Genomic DNA, 20370 nt, shown 5'->3' on the forward strand with positions numbered 1-20370 from the left:
TATGGGCAGAACTATTCCTTAGGCAGGTGGTCCTGGACTATAGGAGTGAGCCAAGAAGAAACCACTAAATGGTGTTCCTCCATGGTTTCTGCTTCATTGCCTCTTGAATGCCTGCCTTGACTTCCCTCAATGATGGCCTAAGACCCGGAAGTATAAGCGGAAATAAACCTTTTCTTTCCTGACTTACTTTTGGTTTTATCATAGCAACAGAAAAGCAAACTAGGACACACACACACACACACACACACACACACACACAGATACATACACATACACACATACATGCACACACATACACATATACACAAAATACATACATACATACACAATACATGCACACATATACACACATACACACATGCATACACACATACATGCACACACATACATACACACATATACACATACATACACACATACATACATATACACAGATACACAAACACACCCCGCTGGTTTGTTCACATCAGTGCCTACATACAACCCCAGTATCCATCTTTCCTACATCATGGTCAACACACATTAACATCCATCCACTTGCAAACACCAACATCCACATCAATGCCATCATCCTTACAGTGCATGTATTTTTTTTTTCAGTGCATGTATTCTGATAACTACCTGCACAGGCCCACTAGCACCCACATGCACAGTCACACCACCCCCTACAGATTCACATATATTCCTATATATAGTCACACCCATAGCCACTCAATTCACCCATATGTACACCTACTCCATGGATTGCACATATAAACACACACATAAATTCCCATGGTTCCACACATTCTTGCTCTCACCTGATACTCTTTCCTACCTCTCTGAGCTAAGCTGACTTCTGTGGAGGACCAGGCTTTATGCTAGGCCTCACACATGGCCTCTCCCCCCTATATCCCTGAGGATCAGGTCCTCTATGAAAAGATAGCAACCCAGAAGTCCCATGGGTCTTCCTCCAGAAAGGCCACGTTCTGAGGGCAAAACTGTGTCATCTGGATGGTCAACAGGCAGCCCTGGATCAAGCTGGGCCTTGAACCCAGGTTGGCCTGATGCCCTAGCTTTAACTCTGCCCCTCTAGTCCCCCGAGAGTCCTCAGCATGTGCCCCTCTGACTGTGATCATGTAACTTTTGGAGAACCCGCCCTGGAGAGCATGTACTTAACTTGGGAGCACCCTCCACTCTCCAGCTCCCTTTGCGCGGTCCCTGGTTAATAACAAACTAGATGTGAGGAGGTATAAAGGCCCAGGGCCACCAAAGGGCCATCACTCCACACACCTCTACTGCCTTTTGAGAAGAGCGACTGGACCCAGGTGCTGACCATGTCCCAGTTGGTGGAATGTGTCCCCAACTTCTCAGAGGGGAACAACCAGGAGGTGAGGCTCCTTTGGGGCTGGCAGAATATGTGGGTGCCTTGGTCACAGGAAGGGAGTGAGTTTGGGGTGGGAGGAGGTTGCCTTTCCAGGATGGGCAGAGTCACAGCCTACTGGCCTCCTCAAAGGAGCCATCTCCGTCAGCCCTGGAACGTTCCGTGGATGTGGGGGCGGGGGGACTCTGGAGAACTGGCAAGTGGGCCTGGGGATTTTGGAGTGTTCCTGGTGGGGGTCATGAATCCTGTGACCTCAGTGTTTCTATCTGAAAGTGGAGCCCCTTGAATACAGAAGCAGAGGACGGAGTTATTTGAGGTCACAGGAAAGATTATTCCCATTTGTATTAACTCTTTCTTCACCCGTCGAGCCTTGTGAAGTAGGCACTATTATTGGCCCTCTTACCTGATGGGGAAACTGAGGTCAGAGGAGTCCTTTGGATAGGGTTTGAGCTCTGAGCCCAGCTCCTGATCTGGCAGGTTCGGTGCTCATCAGGGTTCCTTTCCATATTAGCTAACGGTCCCTACCCTGCTGTTCCCACTGGAAGGCTGTTACTCTGTTCACCCCCTCTGAGGGTCTGGGTGTGGCAGCAGGCCCATTATCTATTTTTCTGGGCCACCCTGAACCTGAGGTGGCCATAGTCACTGCCACGGGGGCCTTCCTTATTGTGCCTTGTGGGTTCTGAGACTGAAGCTTAGTTCTTTGGGGGATCCCTCAAACCTCCTTCTTGAGATCACACTTGGGTGTGGGGCATGGTGTTGGGCCTCTATCTCCAGGTGATTGATGCCATTTCCCGAGCCATCTCCCAGACCCCAGGCTGTGTGCTACTGGATGTTGATGCTGGACCCTCCACCAACCGCACTGTCTATACTTTCGTGGGGCAGCCAGAGTGTGTGGTCGAGGGAGCTCTCAATGCTGCCCGCATGGCCTCACAGCTCATCGACATGAGCAAGCACAAGGGTGAGGACTTGAGCTGGGCCAGGCCTCCCGTGTCTCAATTCCCAGGCTGAGCTTGTGCCACGGTATCCTGGGAGAGGGGCAGGCTCAGGGCATGGACACGGGGTGTAAGTGCAACAGGTATGGCTTCTCCTTGGAGGCTCCCCTAGGACTAGGATCAGGGCTAGGTGTTCCCTATTTACAGGAGTGGATTGGGGGAAAGGTGGGGAGATGGCCCTAGGACACAGGCTATGGAGATCAGCAACCCCCTAGAGTGGGGTTCAGTGAATCTACAGGGGCTCACTCATGCCAAGGTCTTGACTAGACTGAGGCTTTGGGGAGACAGAAGAAGACATGATACTAGGAAGCAAACTTGTCAACTGCCTCAAACCCAAACACAATGGCAGGGGTGAGCAGGGTCAAAGGTTGGTGGACACACAGAGCTGGGCAAAAAGCCAAGGCCTCTGTCCATTCTCGGAGAGCCGTTTTCAGAGGTCATGGTAAGGAGGAGATAACAGGCTTGTCAAAGTTAGGAGGAGCCAGGCACAGTATTCTGGATGTGCTGTGGATTCTCTGCTGCCAGAGAAGGTAGAACTGGCTATTGATCAGATACTTTCAGCCTGGCAAGGTCTCACTGAAGGCCTTCGTTTTGTGGGGTTTTTAAAAAAATATTATAAAGGGCCAGCTTATGCAAGCCCTACCCCTTCTCCAGGGCTTTAAAGTCCTTCTATGCTAGCCATAGCAACAATAGTCCCCATGTTCTGTGGCATTCCTAATAGTCCAGCCTGGGAGGAACTGCTGCTGCCAACCGCCTGAAGCCGGTGGCTTTCTATGATCAGTGTGGATAGCTGTAAGGGTGATGGCCTGCCCCCTTTCCCGCAGGAGAGCACCCTCGCATGGGTGCTCTGGATGTTTGTCCCTTCATCCCGGTGAGGGGCGTCAGCATGGACGAGTGTGTGCTATGTGCTAAGGCCTTTGGCCAGCGGCTTGCTGGGGAGCTCAATGTACCAGGTGAGTGTCCTGGCTTCTCTGTCCTTGACACCTTTTAAGGATGCAGATGTACCTAGCATGGAGGTACACACCTTTAATCCAGTGCTCAGGAGGCAAGGCAGAAGCAGGCAAATCTCTGTGAGTTCAAGGCCAGCTTGCTCTACAATAGAGAGTTTCAGGACAGCCTGGGCTATATAGACCCTATCTCAATAAATGAATAAATATTAAAAAGAAACAAACTAAAACAAAAAGAATGCATATCACTACCAAGAAAGGAAGGAAGGAAGGAAGAAAGGAAGGAGGGAAGGAAGGAAGGAAGGAAGGGAAAGAAAGTTCTGTGAACAAGGCACCAGCTGCAGCTTCTTAGATCATGAAACAAATGTGAACAGAAATCACAACCACAGCAGAGTGCAGGTGCATGTCCCGTCCTGCTTGTTGGCCAGTAGATATTTGTAGGCAGACTTTTCTGTGTCCCACCAGACATCTCTGTCCTAGCAGCCTATAACCAAATAACCAGGCAGACTTGTTACTATTATAAACACTCGACTGATAGCTTAGGCTTGTTACTATCTAGCCTTTACAACTTAACCCACATTTGTTACTATTATAAATGCTCGACTGATGGCTTAGGCTTGTTACTATCTAGCCTTTACAACTTAACCCACATTTCTTATCTATGCTCTACTGCATGAAGGCACCTTTTTTTCAGCATGGCATGTTTGTCTCCCGCTTCCTCTGCGTCTTGCTGGTGACTCCTTGTCACCCTACCCTTGTCCTAGCACCCTCTTAGTTTGGCTCTCCCAGCTAACCTCTTCCTGCCTAGCTATTGGCCAGTCAACCTTTTATTAAACCAATCAGAAGACATTTTGGCAATGATGTATCTCACAGTGTACAAAAAGGTTACTCTATAACAGACATTGCTTGACCACAGTTTAGCTTGCTGAGCCTGGAGACTAAAAAGTCCATGCCTTGTAAATAGAAATAATTCCGGGCTGGAGAGATGGCTCACTGGTCTAAGCACCTGCCACTCAAGCATGAGGACCAGAGTTCAGATTTCCAGAAACCTCCATAAATGCGATGGCTATAATGAACCACCTGTAATCCCAGCTATGTAAGGCAGAGACAGAAGAAGCTTATTAGCATGCCGGGGAATTCTGGGTGTGATTGAGAGACCTACCTCAATGAATGATGTTGAAGAAGAATGACCAAGGATGATTCCTGCTATCAACCCTGGGCTTCCCCATGCATATACACACATGTAATGAGCCCATATAAAAGCATAAGCTTGCATACCATACAGACATGAAAAATGAGGGGAAAGATTTCATTTGGGGAAACTAGATCAAGAAAATGATAGGAGACAAACTAGAAACAAACACACAACATAGCGTTATGGGGAGACACCAGGATAGATCGTCCATATGGCAGCACAGGATGGGGAGACCCCAGGATAGACCATCCATATGGCAGCACAGGGTGGGGAGACCCCAGGATAGACCATCCATATGGCAGCACAGGGTGGGAAAACACCAGAATAGACTGTCCATATGGCAGCATAGGATGGGACCCAACCAGGCCCAGTTGTTGCCATGAACACAAGCTAACATGTGAGGCTAAGGCCCATGTGTGTGGCAAGTTCTGCTTTTTCCTCCTATGAGGACAGGTTCACCACACAGTAAAAGCACATTTTTAAAAAGAAACCTGATTGTATCCATCATCATTCCCCACATATCCTACCCTAACCCCTATAAGCATGCCCTATTCAGTGGCACTGTTTTGGGTGGGTGGGATGTCTATGCTATGCCATCTGCACTGCTGTACCCACTCCAAGAGTATGGAGAAGGTGGGAGCTCCCTAGAGATAGCCAGCTAAGGAAGATCTACCCCCAGTTAAAGTTGGAAGGAGTCGCCCTGTCTGGGCCCTTGTGAGACTGAGGATATACTGGATTCTGCCTGGCTAAGCACCTGACCCCTTGGGTTCCTTTGCAGTGTACCTCTATGGTGAGGCAGCGCAGACACCCAGTCGGCAGACCCTGCCCGCTATCCGGGCTGGAGAGTATGAGGCCCTGCCTGAGAAGGTGCCGCCCCAATAGGTGGCTGGGTGAGAGGGTGGCCTCGTGTGAGAGGGTGGCCTCCCTGCTGTTTTGTTCCCTGGGGAGAGTGGGCAGGCTCGGGACCCCTCCACCTCACCCCATGTGAATGTTCCTGCAGCTCAAACAGGCAGAATGGGTGCCTGACTTTGGCCCTAGCTCCTTTGTCCCCAGTTGGGGCGCCACTGTCACAGGTGCACGGAAATTCCTCATTGCATTCAACATCAACCTTCTCAGCACCAAGGAACAGGCCCATCGTATTGCTCTCAACCTGCGGGAGCAGGGCCGCGGGAAAGACCAGGTGGGTAGCCTCTGCCTTGCTGTCTTCCTCGGAACCCCCTGGGGAAACTGTTTTCCTTAGTGTCACAGCCCTGTGGGGTCTCAGCATCTGAGTTCAGTGTTTGAAACTTAGGATCCCCTTTAAGAATTGTATGCATTTTGTCTGCATATGTGCCAGAAGAGGGTGCTGGGTCCCTTGAGACTGAAGTTAATGATTAGAAGCCATCACGTAGGTGCCAGGAACCCAAGTCCTCTGGAAAAGCAGCAAGCGTTCTTAACCACTGAGCCATCTCTCTCCGGCAACCCCAGCTGCCCTTATTTTAACAGACGTTTCCACAGAAGCAGACAGGGTCAGGTGTCTGTGTTGACAACTGCCCCAGCAGTCTGAGATGTCTTCATATTTTTCCAGTTGCTCTAAATATGCTCCCCCCTCCACAATGCCTCAGTAAAGCTTTAGGTGTTGTGAAGGCCCCCCTGCCAGGTCTGCATAGAAGTTGTCAGCTAGCTTGAGCATTACTTCTCAGAGTCCATATCAGACACAGGTGACCTAGACATACATGGTGACAGGAAGTCATCTTCCTTCCCATCTGTCCCAGCCTCACATCTTACTAGGTAATGAGGCTCCAGGAGCCTAGCAGCCTGCAGAATCAGCAGCCTGTAAGTTCAACACGAAGCATAGGGACCTCGAGTCCATTATGCCTGTTCCAAAGATGAGGTCAGAGTGTCTGCCTCATTCAGATCATCAAAGAGAGGGTCAGAGTGACAAGCAGGTGGGACACTTTCCCTGACTTTGCACATCAGTGTCCCTAGGTCTCTTGGACATGGTATAGTCAGAGACTGGCACCTGGTCTCAGTTTTCATGTGGTGGGTGAGGTTTGCCTCATCTCTCTAGCCAGACCAAGGATGATAGAAAGAGCAAGGAGAGTCACAGTGCTGACCCAGCTATCGGGGGCCACCTCGCCTGACTCATCTGGCGAGGGGACACAAGCACAAGAGGCTCTCAGAGTTAGGCATGATGAAGGCTGGGCAGGGGCCATTCAGAGCCCAGATTCTTAGCCCAGGCTGGGGAACGCATCTCTTCATAGCCAGGACGTCTGAAAAAGGTTCAGGGCATCGGTTGGTACCTGGATGAGAAGAACCTGGCTCAGGTGTCCACAAACCTCCTGGACTTTGAGGTCACAGCTCTGCACACAGTCTATGAGGAGGCCTGCAGAGAGGCTCAGGTGGGTAGAGCAGCTGCCCCTACCCTTCTCACACTGGGAAACCCCCAGCTGCTGACCTCATCGCCTCTGTCTCACAGGAGCTGAACCTCCCAGTGGTGGGCTCGCAGCTGGTGGGCCTGGTGCCTCTGAAGGCCTTGCTGGATGCCGCGTCCTTCTACTGCAACAAGGAGAAGTTGTTTGTTCTGGAGGAGGAGCACCGGATACGGCTGGTGGGCTGTGCTCCTTTTGGGAGTGAGATGCCAAGGGAGGCATGGGGGCTGTAGGCCTTCAGCTGCTCCGGGAGCAAGCTCAGGCTTCCAGATGGGCCCACCCCAAATCCAAACCCCTATTCTTCCTTCAGATCCTTTCTTTTATTGATGTGTGTATGTGTATGTGCGCGTGTGTACGTGCATGTGCGTGTGTGTGTGTGTGTGTGCACGCGCATATACAGAAGACAACTTCAGGTTTCATTTCTAAGGGGCTATCCATCTTTTTTTTTTTTGAAATAGGGTCTCTCACTGGAACTCACCAAGTAGGCTACTCCTTCTGTCTTCACTTCCCCAGCATTGGGATTAGAAGTAATGGACTTACCACCATGCCAGGATTTTTTTTAACATACATCTATTTATTTATTTATTTATTTATTTTATTTATGTATGTATGTATGTATGTATGTATGTATGTATACAATATTCTGTCTGTGTGTATGCCTGCAGGCCAGAAGAGGGCACCAGACCCTTTTACAGATGGTTGTGAGCCATCAGGTGGTTGCTGGGAATTGAACTCAGGACCTTTGGAAGAGCAGGCAATGCTCTTAACCTCTGAACCATCTCTCCAGCCCCAGGATTTTTTGATTAATTAATTATTAACCAATTAATTGATTTTGATATGGGTCCTGGGGGCGTGACTCAAGGTTTTGTGCTTACATGGCAAACGCTTTACTGAGCAAGCTCTGAGGCCAGCTCTTGACTTGTAGGTAGATTTTCCACTTTCATGGCCCTGTAGAACCTCATGAAGGCTTCCTCTGGAACTGGTCTACATAAACTTTATGTTCTCTGCCTTCTTAATTCCTGGGCTGGCTGCTTCTCTGAAGAGCCGTTTCTGCTGCCAGCCCCCTCCGTCGGGTTCCTTATACCCCAGTAAACCACAGTCCATGGATTTGGGTACATATGTCCCAGGCATCCCTCCCCTGGTCCTGTCTACACATGACTCTCTCCGAAAGCAGTTCTGCTTGTCTACAGCACATTTGCTCAACTCGTTGGGCCCAGGATCTGCTCTGGGGGTGGCCACATCTCCAGTGATATTGCTTTGTTTTCCCATTCTTTCCTAGAGTATCCATCCTTCACTGCTTGCTGATTCTGTGACCCCACTCTTAGGCGGCATCCTTTACCCACCTCCAGAACCACCTTTGGAGTGCACCCTGCTTGTGTCCTTCCCTCGAGTGTGTGTGTGTCCCTTTCTGCTTTCAGAAAGTGAAATGTGTTGTCCCCGTTGCATGGCTTCATAACCGATCGGATGTTTTTTTGCTGAGATGAATTTGAATCTTAGACAGGATTGTTTTCACTGTATCCTGAATTTGGGTGAAACTCGGTTTCCCTCACACTTATGTGCAGGGGAATCAAGGTTGCCCCTGATTGTAAGAATCTATTAGATTCTGATTAGAATCTAATCCCAAGAAGAGGACCTAGTTGGCCCTTCCCATGGCCACCTAGGCTCTGTGGTGAGGGAAGGGCGGGCAACCCTTTGTCTTGTTTGCCCTGGGAGCGTGGAGTGTCTCTGTCTGTATACCAACCTGGCAGGAAGCGAACAGGCAAGGTTCCTGGGAAGGGAGGGTGGGAAAAACTTGTCAAGGTGGCACCACGCTGAGCAGTGGGCTAAGGTACGAGTCCTCTCTGCAGGTGGTGAACCGGCTGGGCCTGGATTCCCTGGCACCCTTCGACCCAAAGGAGAGGATCATTGAGTGAGGCCTTGTATCTCTTCCCCACTCTTCCACTCTGCCCACCTCCTGCCCTTCTTTCCTTGTATTACCCCTTTCCCCACTCTTCACATCTCTTGTCACCAAATCTTTAAGCCTGATCCTCCAACTTCTCTGCATGCTTCGGTCCTGCCCCCGCCCGGCCCGCCTCCTTCTCTTCTCTCCAGCCTATCAGCTTGGGGCTGGGGGTAAGGGGGTGTGTCTCGGCTTCTTTAAGCCACTCCCATTGGTAGGTACCTGGTTCCAGCTAGTGGACCCGAGCAGAGCCTGATGGACAAGTCACTGCTCAATTTTGTTCGGGAGGTGGGCGCCCGCTCTGCTGCCCCAGGCGGCGGCTCTGTAGCAGCGGCTGTTGCAGCCATGGTGAGCACCTGAGGTAACCCACCGAGGGCAGAGCCATAGATGGCAGGACCCAGGCCGGGGCGGGGTTGATAGTGGAGGATTCTGAAGGGTGGGACTCTGTAGTGGGGGGGACCCTGCAGGGTGAGATTCCACATTTGATCTCCCTGCACTTGGGGTTCCCTGTTGGGCTCTGGCCTTGGGTGGCCAGGCCCCCGGGTAGCTCCCACAGCTTGCCCCTTACCAGGGTGCAGCCCTGGCCTCTATGGTGGGCCAGATGACCTACGGGCGGCGCCAGTTTGATCACCTGGACTCCACCATGCGGCGCCTGATCCCACCATTCCATGCGGCCTCCGCCCAGCTAATCCCATTGGTGGATGCTGATGCCCAGGCTTTTGCTGCCTGTCTGGTAAGCATGCTCAATGGCCAGGCCTGGACTTGCTAGCCGTAGTAACTTGCAAATTTGGAGCCAGGGGCAGGACACTGGGAAGGTGGCACGATCTGCCAGTATTTTAGGAGCCCCTACTTTCAGCAACCTAGGTCTAGGTCTGGAGAGCATGGACCTTGCCCCAGGAAAGGGAACTTAGAAAGGCAGGACCCCAGAATGGGTGCCCTGGGCTTGGGGATCCTGGAGGGATACTAGCTGGTAACATTGAAGGTAACAAGCAGACACGACTCAGATTGGCCAGCCAGGATCTTGGCTTCCAGGCCAGAGATATGTGAGAGCTGGACCCCAGATTCTAGAGACCTGCAGGAAGGAAGCCTCTTGCCTGTAGGTCATCTGGGCCATAGTGGAGACCAGCAATATACCCTGATGAGGGGCAAACTGCCGGGGCAACTCCCTGTCTTGACCACTAGCAGGCTAGAGGTCATAGAAACCTTGACAGAACAAGCATGAAGATTAAGAACTTAGACTAGAAAGAACCCCTCAGCCACAACTTAACAGGTGCTACCAGGAGAGTTTGGAGGTGGAAAAACCATCTTGAGAAATAATTACAAACCATGGGCCGACATAGCAAGGATGCAGGGCCAGACTCTGAAAAGGTGAAAGAAATGATTAGAAGTGAGAGATACACACAGAGAGAAACAAAGAGAGATATACAAAGAGAGACAGGGATACACATGGGGACAGAGAGACAGGGATACACACGGATATAGAGAGACAAGGATACTTATGGAGACAGAGACAGAGAGACAGGGATATTCACGGAGACAGAGGGACAGGGATATACACGGAGACAGAGATATGCACATGAAAGAAATACAGTGATTGCACACATAGCGATAGACACACAGAGACAGAGATTCAGAGACACAGAGAGGTAGAGGTGGAGACAGATAAGGGGAGAGTGACAGAGATGAAGAGAGACCAAGACATGTGAACACACAGACAGAGACACAGATAGACACATACACAGCCACAGGCAGAGGTATAAAGACAAAGAGAGACAGAGAGGCATTAAAAGAGAAATGTTTAGATATAAATATTAGCAATTCAGAGACAATGCTAACATTAGAGATTAGATGTCAGAAATAAGATATATGCTCAAAAAAACAACTAAGAGGAAGTCAGATAAATGAAAATTAACTGAAGATAGCAAAGGAAATGGATAATAAACATCAAAAGCATAGAAGTTATAAATTAACATGAAATGAAGTTTGTGTAAGTGTTGGTTGATTAATATCGCTCATGTGCAGCAATAAGATGGATTTTTGGAAATAAATGAACACACAAACAAGGAAAGAGTCACTGAGTACTTAGGAAATTTCCAGAAGCAAAATGCTAGATATGTACTTTTCTCATGTATATGTATGAAACATAAAAACAATAAAACATGAAACCATTGTAAAACTTAACACTAAATTAGGAAACAGAACTGATTACGTGTGATGTAGCAGGGAGGTCACAGCAAAGACATGAGGCTAAGTCAAGTGCCACATTCCCCAGGTGGGAGGAGAGGTACATGTTATGGCATAGTGACAAACTGGCTGGGGACGCAGAGTGTCTGCTGAGCCTCTGCTGTCACTCCCAGTTAAGAGAAGGGTCACGGTAATGACTGTCTGGTTGAGATCTGGTGAGCACCAACAACAGTGTGTGTAAGCCCCACCCAACCTCCCCTTGTCCTGTCCATCATGCAAGATTGAGGGGTGCTGTGGGAAGCTGAGACCTGCAGCACTCACCACACACAGAGTCCCTTCTCGTGAAATCACAAACGCTGCCCTGTCGCCATTCAGGAAAAAGGCCAGGTCTACAGATGGCCAGGGACAAGGGATGTGGCACCATGGCAGAAAAGGCCTTCGAGCTTCCAGTGTCAGGGCCACCCTTGTGTGTTTAGACTGTGCGTGGTTAAGTCGTTCGCGCCGTCAGAACCTAGTACTGTGGGGAGGACGACTAGAAGAATCTAGGAGCCTTAGAAGCAAGGTCCCCAGAGAACGCCACTCACCTGTCTTCTCCAGGTGGCTGTGGGGACCTATGACACCCAGACCCAGGCGCCAAGTGCTGTAGACCACAGATACCAACAGAAACATCATCCCCACAGAAGGTGTCCCTGCCTGTGGCCTGTAGCGTACAATGTGCTTCAGTAGGAAAAGCCCATGCTAGAGGCCATGGATCAGCAGTGCCCATGCCTGCCCGTGCTGCCACATCCCAGGACACAGTCCTCACTGCCATCCCAGCATGGCCAGGGGACACAGCCAGTTCTTCGTGGTCACTTACCATGTGTGTTTTGGTCTTTTTTCCCCTATAGGAGGCAATAAAGCTGCCCAAGAACACAGCCGAAGAAAGGGACAGGTGAGCCTGGCATTGGCCAGGTGGGCCTGCTAGACCCTCTGGGCCATGGGTCTCAGTGTCTGGGGGGTTGACACAGGTGCACCATGGGTAGTGAGTGATGATCATTTTGTCACTCCTGAGTCTGTGTGCTCAGGCTTTGGGAAGGGACTGTGATGGTTGGGATCAGAATGCACGCAGCCCCCAACTCACGGATCACCGCCTGGGTTCTAGGCGGGCCTGTGCTCTGCAGGAGGGGCTGAGACAGGCAGTTGCTGTGCCCCTGAAGCTGGCAGAGACTGTGTCCCAGCTGTGGCCGGTGCTGAAGGAGCTGGCCCTGTGTGGGAACCTGGCCTGCTTGTCTGACCTGCAGGTATGAGGGTTCCAGGGTGTCAGAGCAGCTCAGGGTGGTATCCACATTCTTGTTCAATGTTGTCATAATTAACAGCAACTTGGGTATCTTCAGAGCTTACAGATATACCACCCTACATATGGGGAGATACCTGAGCCAGCTTGTGGAAATAGTCATCACTCATCCTGTATGGGGGATGGGACAAAGCAGAGGCATGCCCTATGGACCCTATAACTAACCCAGGAACCCTACAATATGCAGTGTATTTCAGCGTATGGCCTGGAGGCCCCAGCGAACTGATCCTCTCTATTGGGAGTGGCTCTGGTTTGCAGGCAGATAACTACTGAGGGAAGGTTCAGAGGGATCGACGGCCTCTAGAGCATACCTTCACAGCCTCCTCAGGCCTCCAGGAGCTGCATCTTCAAATTAGTAGTGGGTCCCTTTTCTAGGTTCAGGTCTTAGACCAACGTGGCCACGGTAGCCTAATTTCTGTGGGTGGGGTATGAAGAATGCAGGTCTCTGCATGAAGCCTTTGCCTGTTACCCTATAGGATGGGTCAGCTTGCTCAGTCTCGACAGGAGGGTTGATAGTTTTCAAGAGGCACACAGGCATTGTGGGTCCAGAACCATCCCCTTTCACTGGTGTCTCTTCAGGTGGCAGCCAAAGCCCTGGAGACAGGAGTGTTCGGTGCGTACTTCAATGTGCTCATCAACTTGAAGGACATGACCGATGATGCATTTAAAGAGAAGGTGGGCAGGGGGAAGACTTGATGCCAGGCCCCACCCAGGGACCTGCAATATCTGCCATGGGCAGGGATGACTCTTGCTGGCCATCTGAAGGAACAGGCTCTTGCCATCTCTCCTGGAGCCACGGGTACAGGGTGACCAGGTGGCTGCGGGCATACATTGACATTCCCCTTCCCATGGGTCCAGACCTGACTGGGAGATGAAAGGTTGCTAAATAGTACCCCAGTGCCCACACCACCTACCCTGCTCTTACATCAGAATTGAGCCTTGGCCATTCCAGGCTGGGACCCCCAAGCACCAACACCCCAGGTACTGGAAAAATAATGGCTTTAAGCAACGAACCAAATATTAGCATTCATAACAGCTGCATGGCAATTTTATTGTATTATTGAGGCAAAAATAACAAAACATATTAAAATACAGAATTCAGTAGAATTTTTGCACGTTCTCGGTATTGTATAGCCATCTTTCTAGTAAGTTCCAGGACATTTTTCTTGCTTCAAAGGAACCCTCTGTCAATTAGCAGACACACTGTTCCATACATACATAGCTCTGACAGCCATTCTTAAGCATCTGTCTCCTAGATATTTGTGACAACTTTGAAAAGACTTTTAAGGGCTCAGTTCTTAAATAGAATGCTAGCAATTGGGCATCTTTGGGGTCTAGCCCCTCCCTGATCAATTTTAGATAATATGATCTCTGTGAGTGAGCCCTGCCCCTCTGGGTCTTATGGATATAGCTGTACCCTCAGCAGTTTGGGCAGAAGTAGAAGAAATGGGATGGGAGTCCATGGAGGGTCAGTGGGTATGCCTGTCCCCAAAACTTCTACCCACACTGGTACATCTAGGAGTTGCTGTTCAAGATGACCCTAGTCACTGTGAGGTGTGTATGGCATGGGGAGGTGGCAGTAGGAGCCTGGGATTTTTCTGTTAGGAGCAGCAGACCACAGCAAGCATGGAGGGGTAGGGTGACATATCTCTCTATGTCTGTCAGATGCGCCATCGAATCTCCAGCCTTCTGCAGGAAGCCAAGACCCAGGCTGCACTGGTGCTGGATAGCCTAGAAGCACGGAGGGAATGAAGAAGTGCCCCCATCCCCCCATGCCATGAATGGTCCAACTTCCAGGGGTCTTTACCTATCCTAAGTGACCCAAGCCTGCTTGGAGGGAAGATTCAGCCATGACGTCAGCAGTGTCAGGTTGGGGCTCTACACACAGCTGTCTATGTAGGATGGTGTAGATGTAACGGAGCTGGGTTGGGGTAGGGAGTAGGGGCTGATTGGTGGTGGTCTACTGCAGGCATTCAGCCTGATACCCTCTGTTACCTGTGGCTTCTAGTAAATTCTAAACACAAACCTGCCTGGTGTGCTTGGATTTGGGGGCAAGGCAGGGCTGAGATTGGGATTGGGAGCAGGGCCAGGGGACTCCTTTGATTGTGAGTAATGAAGCCCCAGCTCCAGATTCCCAGATGGAGTGTTTATGGGGATGCTCCCAGCTCGAGGATGCTCTGAGCACTGAACGCATTGCCATTGTCTTAGTTAGGATCGCCATTGCTATGGCAAAACACCATGACCAAAAAGCAAGTTGGGGAGGAAAGGGTTTGTTTGACTGACACTTCTACATCACTGTTCATCATCAAAGGAAGTCAGGACGGGAACCCAAGCAGGGCAGGAACCTGGAGGCAGGAGCTGATGCAGAAGCCATGGAGGGGAGCTGCTTACCCTCCTCCATCAATCACTATTTAAGAACATGTCCTACAGTCGGATCTCATGGAAGCTTTTCTCAATTGAGGTTCTTTCCTCTCTGGTGACTCCAGTTTGTGTCAGGTTGACATAAGAGTAGCCAGCACAACCATGTAGCAAGGAACAGAGACTGAGAGTGCTCCAAGCCCTCACACTGGGGAAAGTCTGGCTCCTGAGGGCTGTGAGGACATTCTCTCCCTTCACTGGACAGTCTGCTCCTAGCTTCCATGTCACCATCACGGGGACCCCCCTTCCCCATCCTCCATCCTCAGATGTTCTGTGGTTCACCTCTTGTCTCTATTCTCCATTACTAATAAAAAAAAAAACCTCACCCCAATGACTTTCAGATGTGCCATTCCATGAGAAAATCTTCCAAGTATGGTTGTAGTTATCAACACAGTTCATAAAAAGAAAACAGCTTCTTAAGTACATTCTTCTTAAGTGAGGCAGAAAATCTAAATGCCTTTTAGGACAGATTTGCTATCTGAAAATTTAAGTCACTTGTTTCTGGGAAGAGTCATCAACCAGGGGAGACAACATGAACAGACAGTTCATATGTGTTGCAGGCAAAGGGGTGGAATCCTTCAGTGCGGGAAGTTCTACAAATTAGACTGAACCTAACAAGGTGCTTGGGGGGGGGAGCCCAGTTCTGGTGAGGGGTCTTGGCTAACTTGTGTATAACATATGCCTGTGCTCCTGTCCAAGATAGAAAAAGGACGACTCTGGGGTTTTGCCCCTTGCTGCCCCCAAAGAGCATTTGGAGGTATATTGGTATATTGCTCTATCCCATGGGATCTTTCATGGCTGTCTGAGCTGCTAGTCTCAAATGTGTGTCCTGCCCAGGGTTGGGGCTGTCTTGGGGAGGGGCAGTCAGGTGATGATTCTGTATTCTTTCCCTGATATCCAAGTACACTGAGGACAGAGAACTTGATCCCATCCAGTCGCCCAGTCCAGGCTTTGCACTTCCTACTGAGGAGACACACAACAGTGGCCCAGAAGACTTACTTCTCCAGGGTACAGCTTCCTTTAGCCCTTCCTCAGGCAAAGAGGAGATTCTGCTAGGCCTCCTGGACTTAGGGCCCTAACCCTAGCCATATCCCCAGCACTGTAACCCAGAGATGGAGTGGCAACCCAGAGAGGCTACAGGACAGTAGAGAGAGTTGGGTTGACACTCTGCCTTCCAGCAATATGTTCCGGGGGTGCATAGAAGGAGGAGTTGGGTGTGTTATCATTTTCATGAAGAGGCATCCTGCTTAGTTTGTCGACAACCAATAGTCACCTGAGTAAGAGGGAATCTCGGCTGAGGAATGCTGAGATCTGACTGGCCTGTGGCCATGTCTGTGGGGAATTGCTGCTTGATTGTTGGTTGATGTGAGAAGCTCCTGATCTCTGTGGGCAGTGCCAGCCCTATGCAGGTGGTCCTGGGTTGTATAAGAAAGCTGGCTGGGTATGAGCCAGAGGGAGTGAGCCAGTAAACAGTATTTCTCTATGGTCTCTGCTTGAACTCCTGCTACAACCTCCCTCAATAATGGACTGTGACATTAAAATATAAGCTCTTCCTTCCCAAATTGCTTTTTGTTGGTTTTTTAGCATAGGAAAGAAAACTAACTAGAATAATGGCTATGACAGACACAAATCAGGGTGGGAGATGGGCTGTTCCCACCATGGTGGCGAGAAGCCTAGTATGGTATAGCCCCTCGTATAGTATGAAATAGGATTCTGGGAACATCCAAAAATGCTCCTGTGTGTGTTTTTGGGGTGGGAGAGTATAGGTGTCAAGAGCTCTTGTGGGCCATGATGCAATTACAACAGATGACAGATGATATTCCTAAGGCTGACCCAACAGGGGATCAGCTAATCTGATGGGGGAAATTGATAGGCAAGGCTTATGAAAAATATTGCCTATAAATACTGACTGCTTCTGTCTGTAAATCCACATGTGCAAAGACAGCTATGGTATCTCTCCCCAATACCTGCACTATAATGTGTAATCTCATGTGATGTAGTCTCATGTAATCTCATGATTACATCACAATCTTATGGGCACATATATCCGTGGATGGTCAGGAAGATGATTTTGCATTACTCTGTATAATTTTGATATATAGAAAATATACTATGATATATTTAGAACTAGATTTATCATCCCACAAGGACTGTAAGACTCTTATAAGCCTGTTTTGTTCCTTTAACACAAACTAACATACAAAACAACAATTTCTACCCAGTCTCAGACAAACCACACAATTAACTCATATTTACCTCAGAGCAATTTCAAACTAGACTGAATGTTTCTGTAAATGGATGATGAGTTAAAAACTTTACAGATACGCACAAGAACAAAGTCTCAGATGTCTAACCAACATTGTTAACACAAAGAAACCTAAGAAAATGGTGCCAATTCTTTGCTTGCTAAAGCCTGGCTGATAAAGACCTGAGTCTCTTTGCAGATCTCTCTGCAGCTTGTCTCACCTGGCACTGTGCCCCCAGCCTCTGGTCACAGTCTTATACCAGGAACCTTGAAACCTTGCATTGCCATGGTAAATGGCTCTGTTCCTTATCATTTATTTGAGGAATGTGCTATGACCTTCAGAGGTAGCTTTGTATTTTTTTATTATTGCAAAAAAGCCTCCTAATACACACACACATACACACACGTATATATGTATGTGTGTGTGTAGGACAGAGGAGGAAGAGAAAGAATTATAACTTAAAAGGAATTAGAAACTAATAGGAATTATAACTTAGAATAGAATTGAAGCTGCAGAGGTAGAATTAGAGCTAGAGCAGAAGACTAGACAGAATAATAAATAACACAACTTGAACAGTATGGATATGAATTTGTTCAGTACCCCTCAGATAGAAAAACTTTAAGTTGTTTTGCTACTCTGTAGGCTTTCTCCTTGAATCCTGGGTGTAGTCTTGGGAGCTTGTCTCACAGGCTACAACACTTAGGGACTGTCCATTGATGTGCAGGTTCCTGGACACATAGAGGTCTAAAGGCACATAAGCAAAGGGACATCAGAAGGACCAAAACAGTGAGAAAATAATGGTTTTGTCATATTTGTGAGGGGTTTTCTTTGGGGGAATATCAGAGAGGAGATGTTGATGGGGGGGGGAAAGAGTGGGGGGAAGGTGGTGGGGAGAAGATATTGAGGGGAAGTGGGGAGAGGATTTTGATAAAGGGAAGGGGATGAGGGGAACTTAGGAGATGGCGAGGGACGGTGGCAATTGGAAGATGCTATGGGGAAGGCAGTGAAGAGACAGTGTTGAAGGAGGGTAACTGTAAGGGGAAGGCAGTGAAGGGAAATTGGTTGAGGGAGCTAAGAGAACCTTGATGTGAGGAAATGTGAGGAGGGGACAGTGGCAGGGATGCTGGCATGGGGAAAGCAGATAGCTTGTGTCTAGAGGTAGTGGCATCACTGGATTTGGAAGGTATGATTTGGTGAGGATGTTGTGGGTGCTATGGCAAGGGAATCTGGTGACAGGACACTTGGGAGAGGTCATTAGTAGGAGCATTGGTTTGGAGCTGTGTGTAACCGGTGTTGTTGAGGATATAGGGGTATGGGTGTCGGTAGGCTATTGATGTCGCAATGTCTGGTAGGTCAGAGATGGGATGCTGATGACTGCATGACTCTCATGGAGTGTTGACAGGAGAATACTGGCAAGGAGATGTAGATGAGGGATACTGCAATGGAATGTTGGTAAGAGTGTGATGTTGCTGAGCGGTGGAGGTGCAAGCCTTTAATCCCAACACTCGGGAGGCAGAGGCAGGCGGATCTCTGTGAGTTTGAGGCCAGCCTGGTCTACAAGGGCGAGTTCCAGGACAGGCTCCAGAGCTACAGAGAAACCCTGTCTTGAACGCCCCCCCCCCCATAATAATAATAAAAAATAAGAATGTAATGCTATGTTGGTAAAGGGTTATTTGCGAGGGGACTATGGTATGGGCACATTGGGTAGGGGTGTTGGTGAGGGCACTTTGTAGCATTTACTGGTGTGGGGTGACTGTTGAAGGGACACTGGTAAATGGAACCTGTGGTGGCTTGAAAGAAAATGGCTTCCAAAGGGACTAGTACTGTAGGAGGTGTGGCTTTTTTGGAGTGGCTATGGCCTTGTTGGAGGGAGTGTGTCACTGTGGAGGTGGGCTTTGAGGTCTCATATATGCTCAAGTCACACCCAGTGTCTTCGCTCACTTCCTGTTGCCTGCTGATTAAGATGGAGGACTCACAGCTGCAGCACCATGTCTGCTTGCATGCTGCCATGGTCCACCATGATGATAATGGAGTGAACCTCTGAAACTGTGAGTTGCCACCCCAGTTAAATGTTTTCCTTTATGAGTTACAGCAGGGATGCTTATGTCTAAATGCATGTGTTGACTTCCAAAGGCCTGTACTTCAGAGTATGGCCCGACACGGAAAGAAGGTCTTTGCAAATGTCACCCATTGCAAAGAGAAGAGGTTTTGCTGGAATATAGAGGGCCTTAGCCCACTAAGATTAGCATCTTTTTTTAAAAGGGCAATCTGGAGTAAAGCAGACAGCTGGGAGACAGTGGCAATTCCTCAGCAGCTGAAGGCTGTGGAGCAGCTGCCTGAGGAGGACATTGCCAAGTTTTGGCAGTACCACAACTGAGATCCATTTCTTACAAAGCCTAAGTTATTAGGAAACACTAAGATGTAGCCAAGAACACTAGTGAGAGTCATGTGATTATAAACATTTCTTAAAGCAAGCGGTTTAAGTATACACAAAGCGTAAGTGTTCAGCCAATGAAAAATAAGGTACTTAGTGAATATAAACCAAAAGAAATGGGAAGGGTCCACCAAATGCACAAAAATGCAAAAAAGGGAGATAACCCTGACTGCACCCCCCAGAGGGAGATGTTCACTGCGCATCCAGGAATGCAGCAGGATATGGCTGCTTTTGATACTGATAAACAGATAAGTTCAAAGACGCCAAGTCCTTGTTCTTAGGTTGGAGCAGGCAAACTTATCAGCGGACACTAGATGTCAGTATGGCTGTGAGCAGGGAAAAGGCTGCAGCGTGAGCCAGAATGGGAGAGGTTGGAGATGCCAAGATTCCACCAATGCAACCCACTTTTGAAGTGGAATTAGTGGCTATTGATTGAAATAGCAGGGCTTTAGATCTACAGTACCAAAAGTAGAGGTAAAATCGGCCTCGAGAGCTGCATAACTAATTAGAACATGTTTCTATTAGGAGGGAAGAGCCAGTGGAAAACTCAAGGAGTCAACACCAGTTTACTTGGTCCAACTTTTGGGAAAAAAATCCTTCTAAGTCGCCAGAGCTGGAAGTAGTTCCCTACATATACTGTGAAGTAGAACTGTCTTTCCTATCAGCTCCTGTCGTAAACCAGGAGGTGCAGGAAAAATGTACCCAGTTCTGAAAAGCAATGGAAAAACGGGGAATCTGGGCAGATGAACACAGGAAGAACATCTCACGAGGCCTGCTGTGATGCTGATGGCTTCCGAAGACGAGGGGGGAGGTGCCAGCTCCCAGGCCTGAGAGGTAGGACAGATCCTCCATGGTGCAGGCCGGGGCCCCCAGCCCTGCCAACTTCACACCTGGACTGTTGGCCTCCA

The 20370-nt window shown here is 49.1% G+C and overlaps 1 protein-coding gene across 2 annotated transcripts; it reads left to right on the forward strand.

Annotated features, from left to right (window-relative positions):
- Positions 1-1223: 1223 nt before the first annotated feature.
- Positions 1224-14389, forward strand: Ftcd (formimidoyltransferase cyclodeaminase). Of its 2 annotated transcripts, XM_038342381.1 has the most exons (14): positions 1224-1370; positions 2138-2321; positions 3180-3308; positions 5276-5364; positions 5498-5677; positions 6741-6878; positions 6956-7087; positions 8756-8817; positions 9066-9195; positions 9419-9580; positions 11919-11962; positions 12173-12311; positions 12944-13039; positions 14030-14389. In XM_038342381.1, the coding sequence occupies exons 1-14, from the start codon at positions 1317-1319 to the stop codon at positions 14114-14116; spliced, it is 1626 nt and encodes a 541-aa protein (XP_038198309.1). In that variant the 5' UTR covers positions 1224-1316; the 3' UTR covers positions 14117-14389. The 2 variants fall into 2 exon arrangements, with proteins under 2 accessions (XP_038198309.1, XP_038198310.1); XM_038342382.2 differs by lacking the exon at positions 2138-2321 and having other exon boundaries at positions 1246-1370.
- The last annotated feature ends 5981 nt before the right edge of the window (positions 14390-20370 follow it).

The sequence above is a fragment of the Arvicola amphibius genome, chromosome 9 (assembly GCF_903992535.2).
Source record: "Arvicola amphibius chromosome 9, mArvAmp1.2, whole genome shotgun sequence".
NCBI classification, from domain to species: Eukaryota; Metazoa; Chordata; class Mammalia; order Rodentia; family Cricetidae; genus Arvicola; species Arvicola amphibius.

What these genes read in the sequence shown, in the direction of transcription:
- Ftcd (XM_038342381.1), top strand. Translation starts at nt 1,317, where the DNA reads ATGTCCCAGTTGGTGGAATGTGTCCCCAACTTCTCAGAGGGGAACAAC. An exon ending in AGGCCTGCAGAGAGGCTCAG is followed by an intron (nt 6,879 to 6,955) that starts GTGGGTAGAGCA and finishes TCTGTCTCACAG; the next exon opens with GAGCTGAACCTCCCAGTGGT. An exon ending in CCTGCTTGTCTGACCTGCAG is followed by an intron (nt 12,312 to 12,943) that starts GTATGAGGGTTC and finishes GTGTCTCTTCAG; the next exon opens with GTGGCAGCCAAAGCCCTGGA.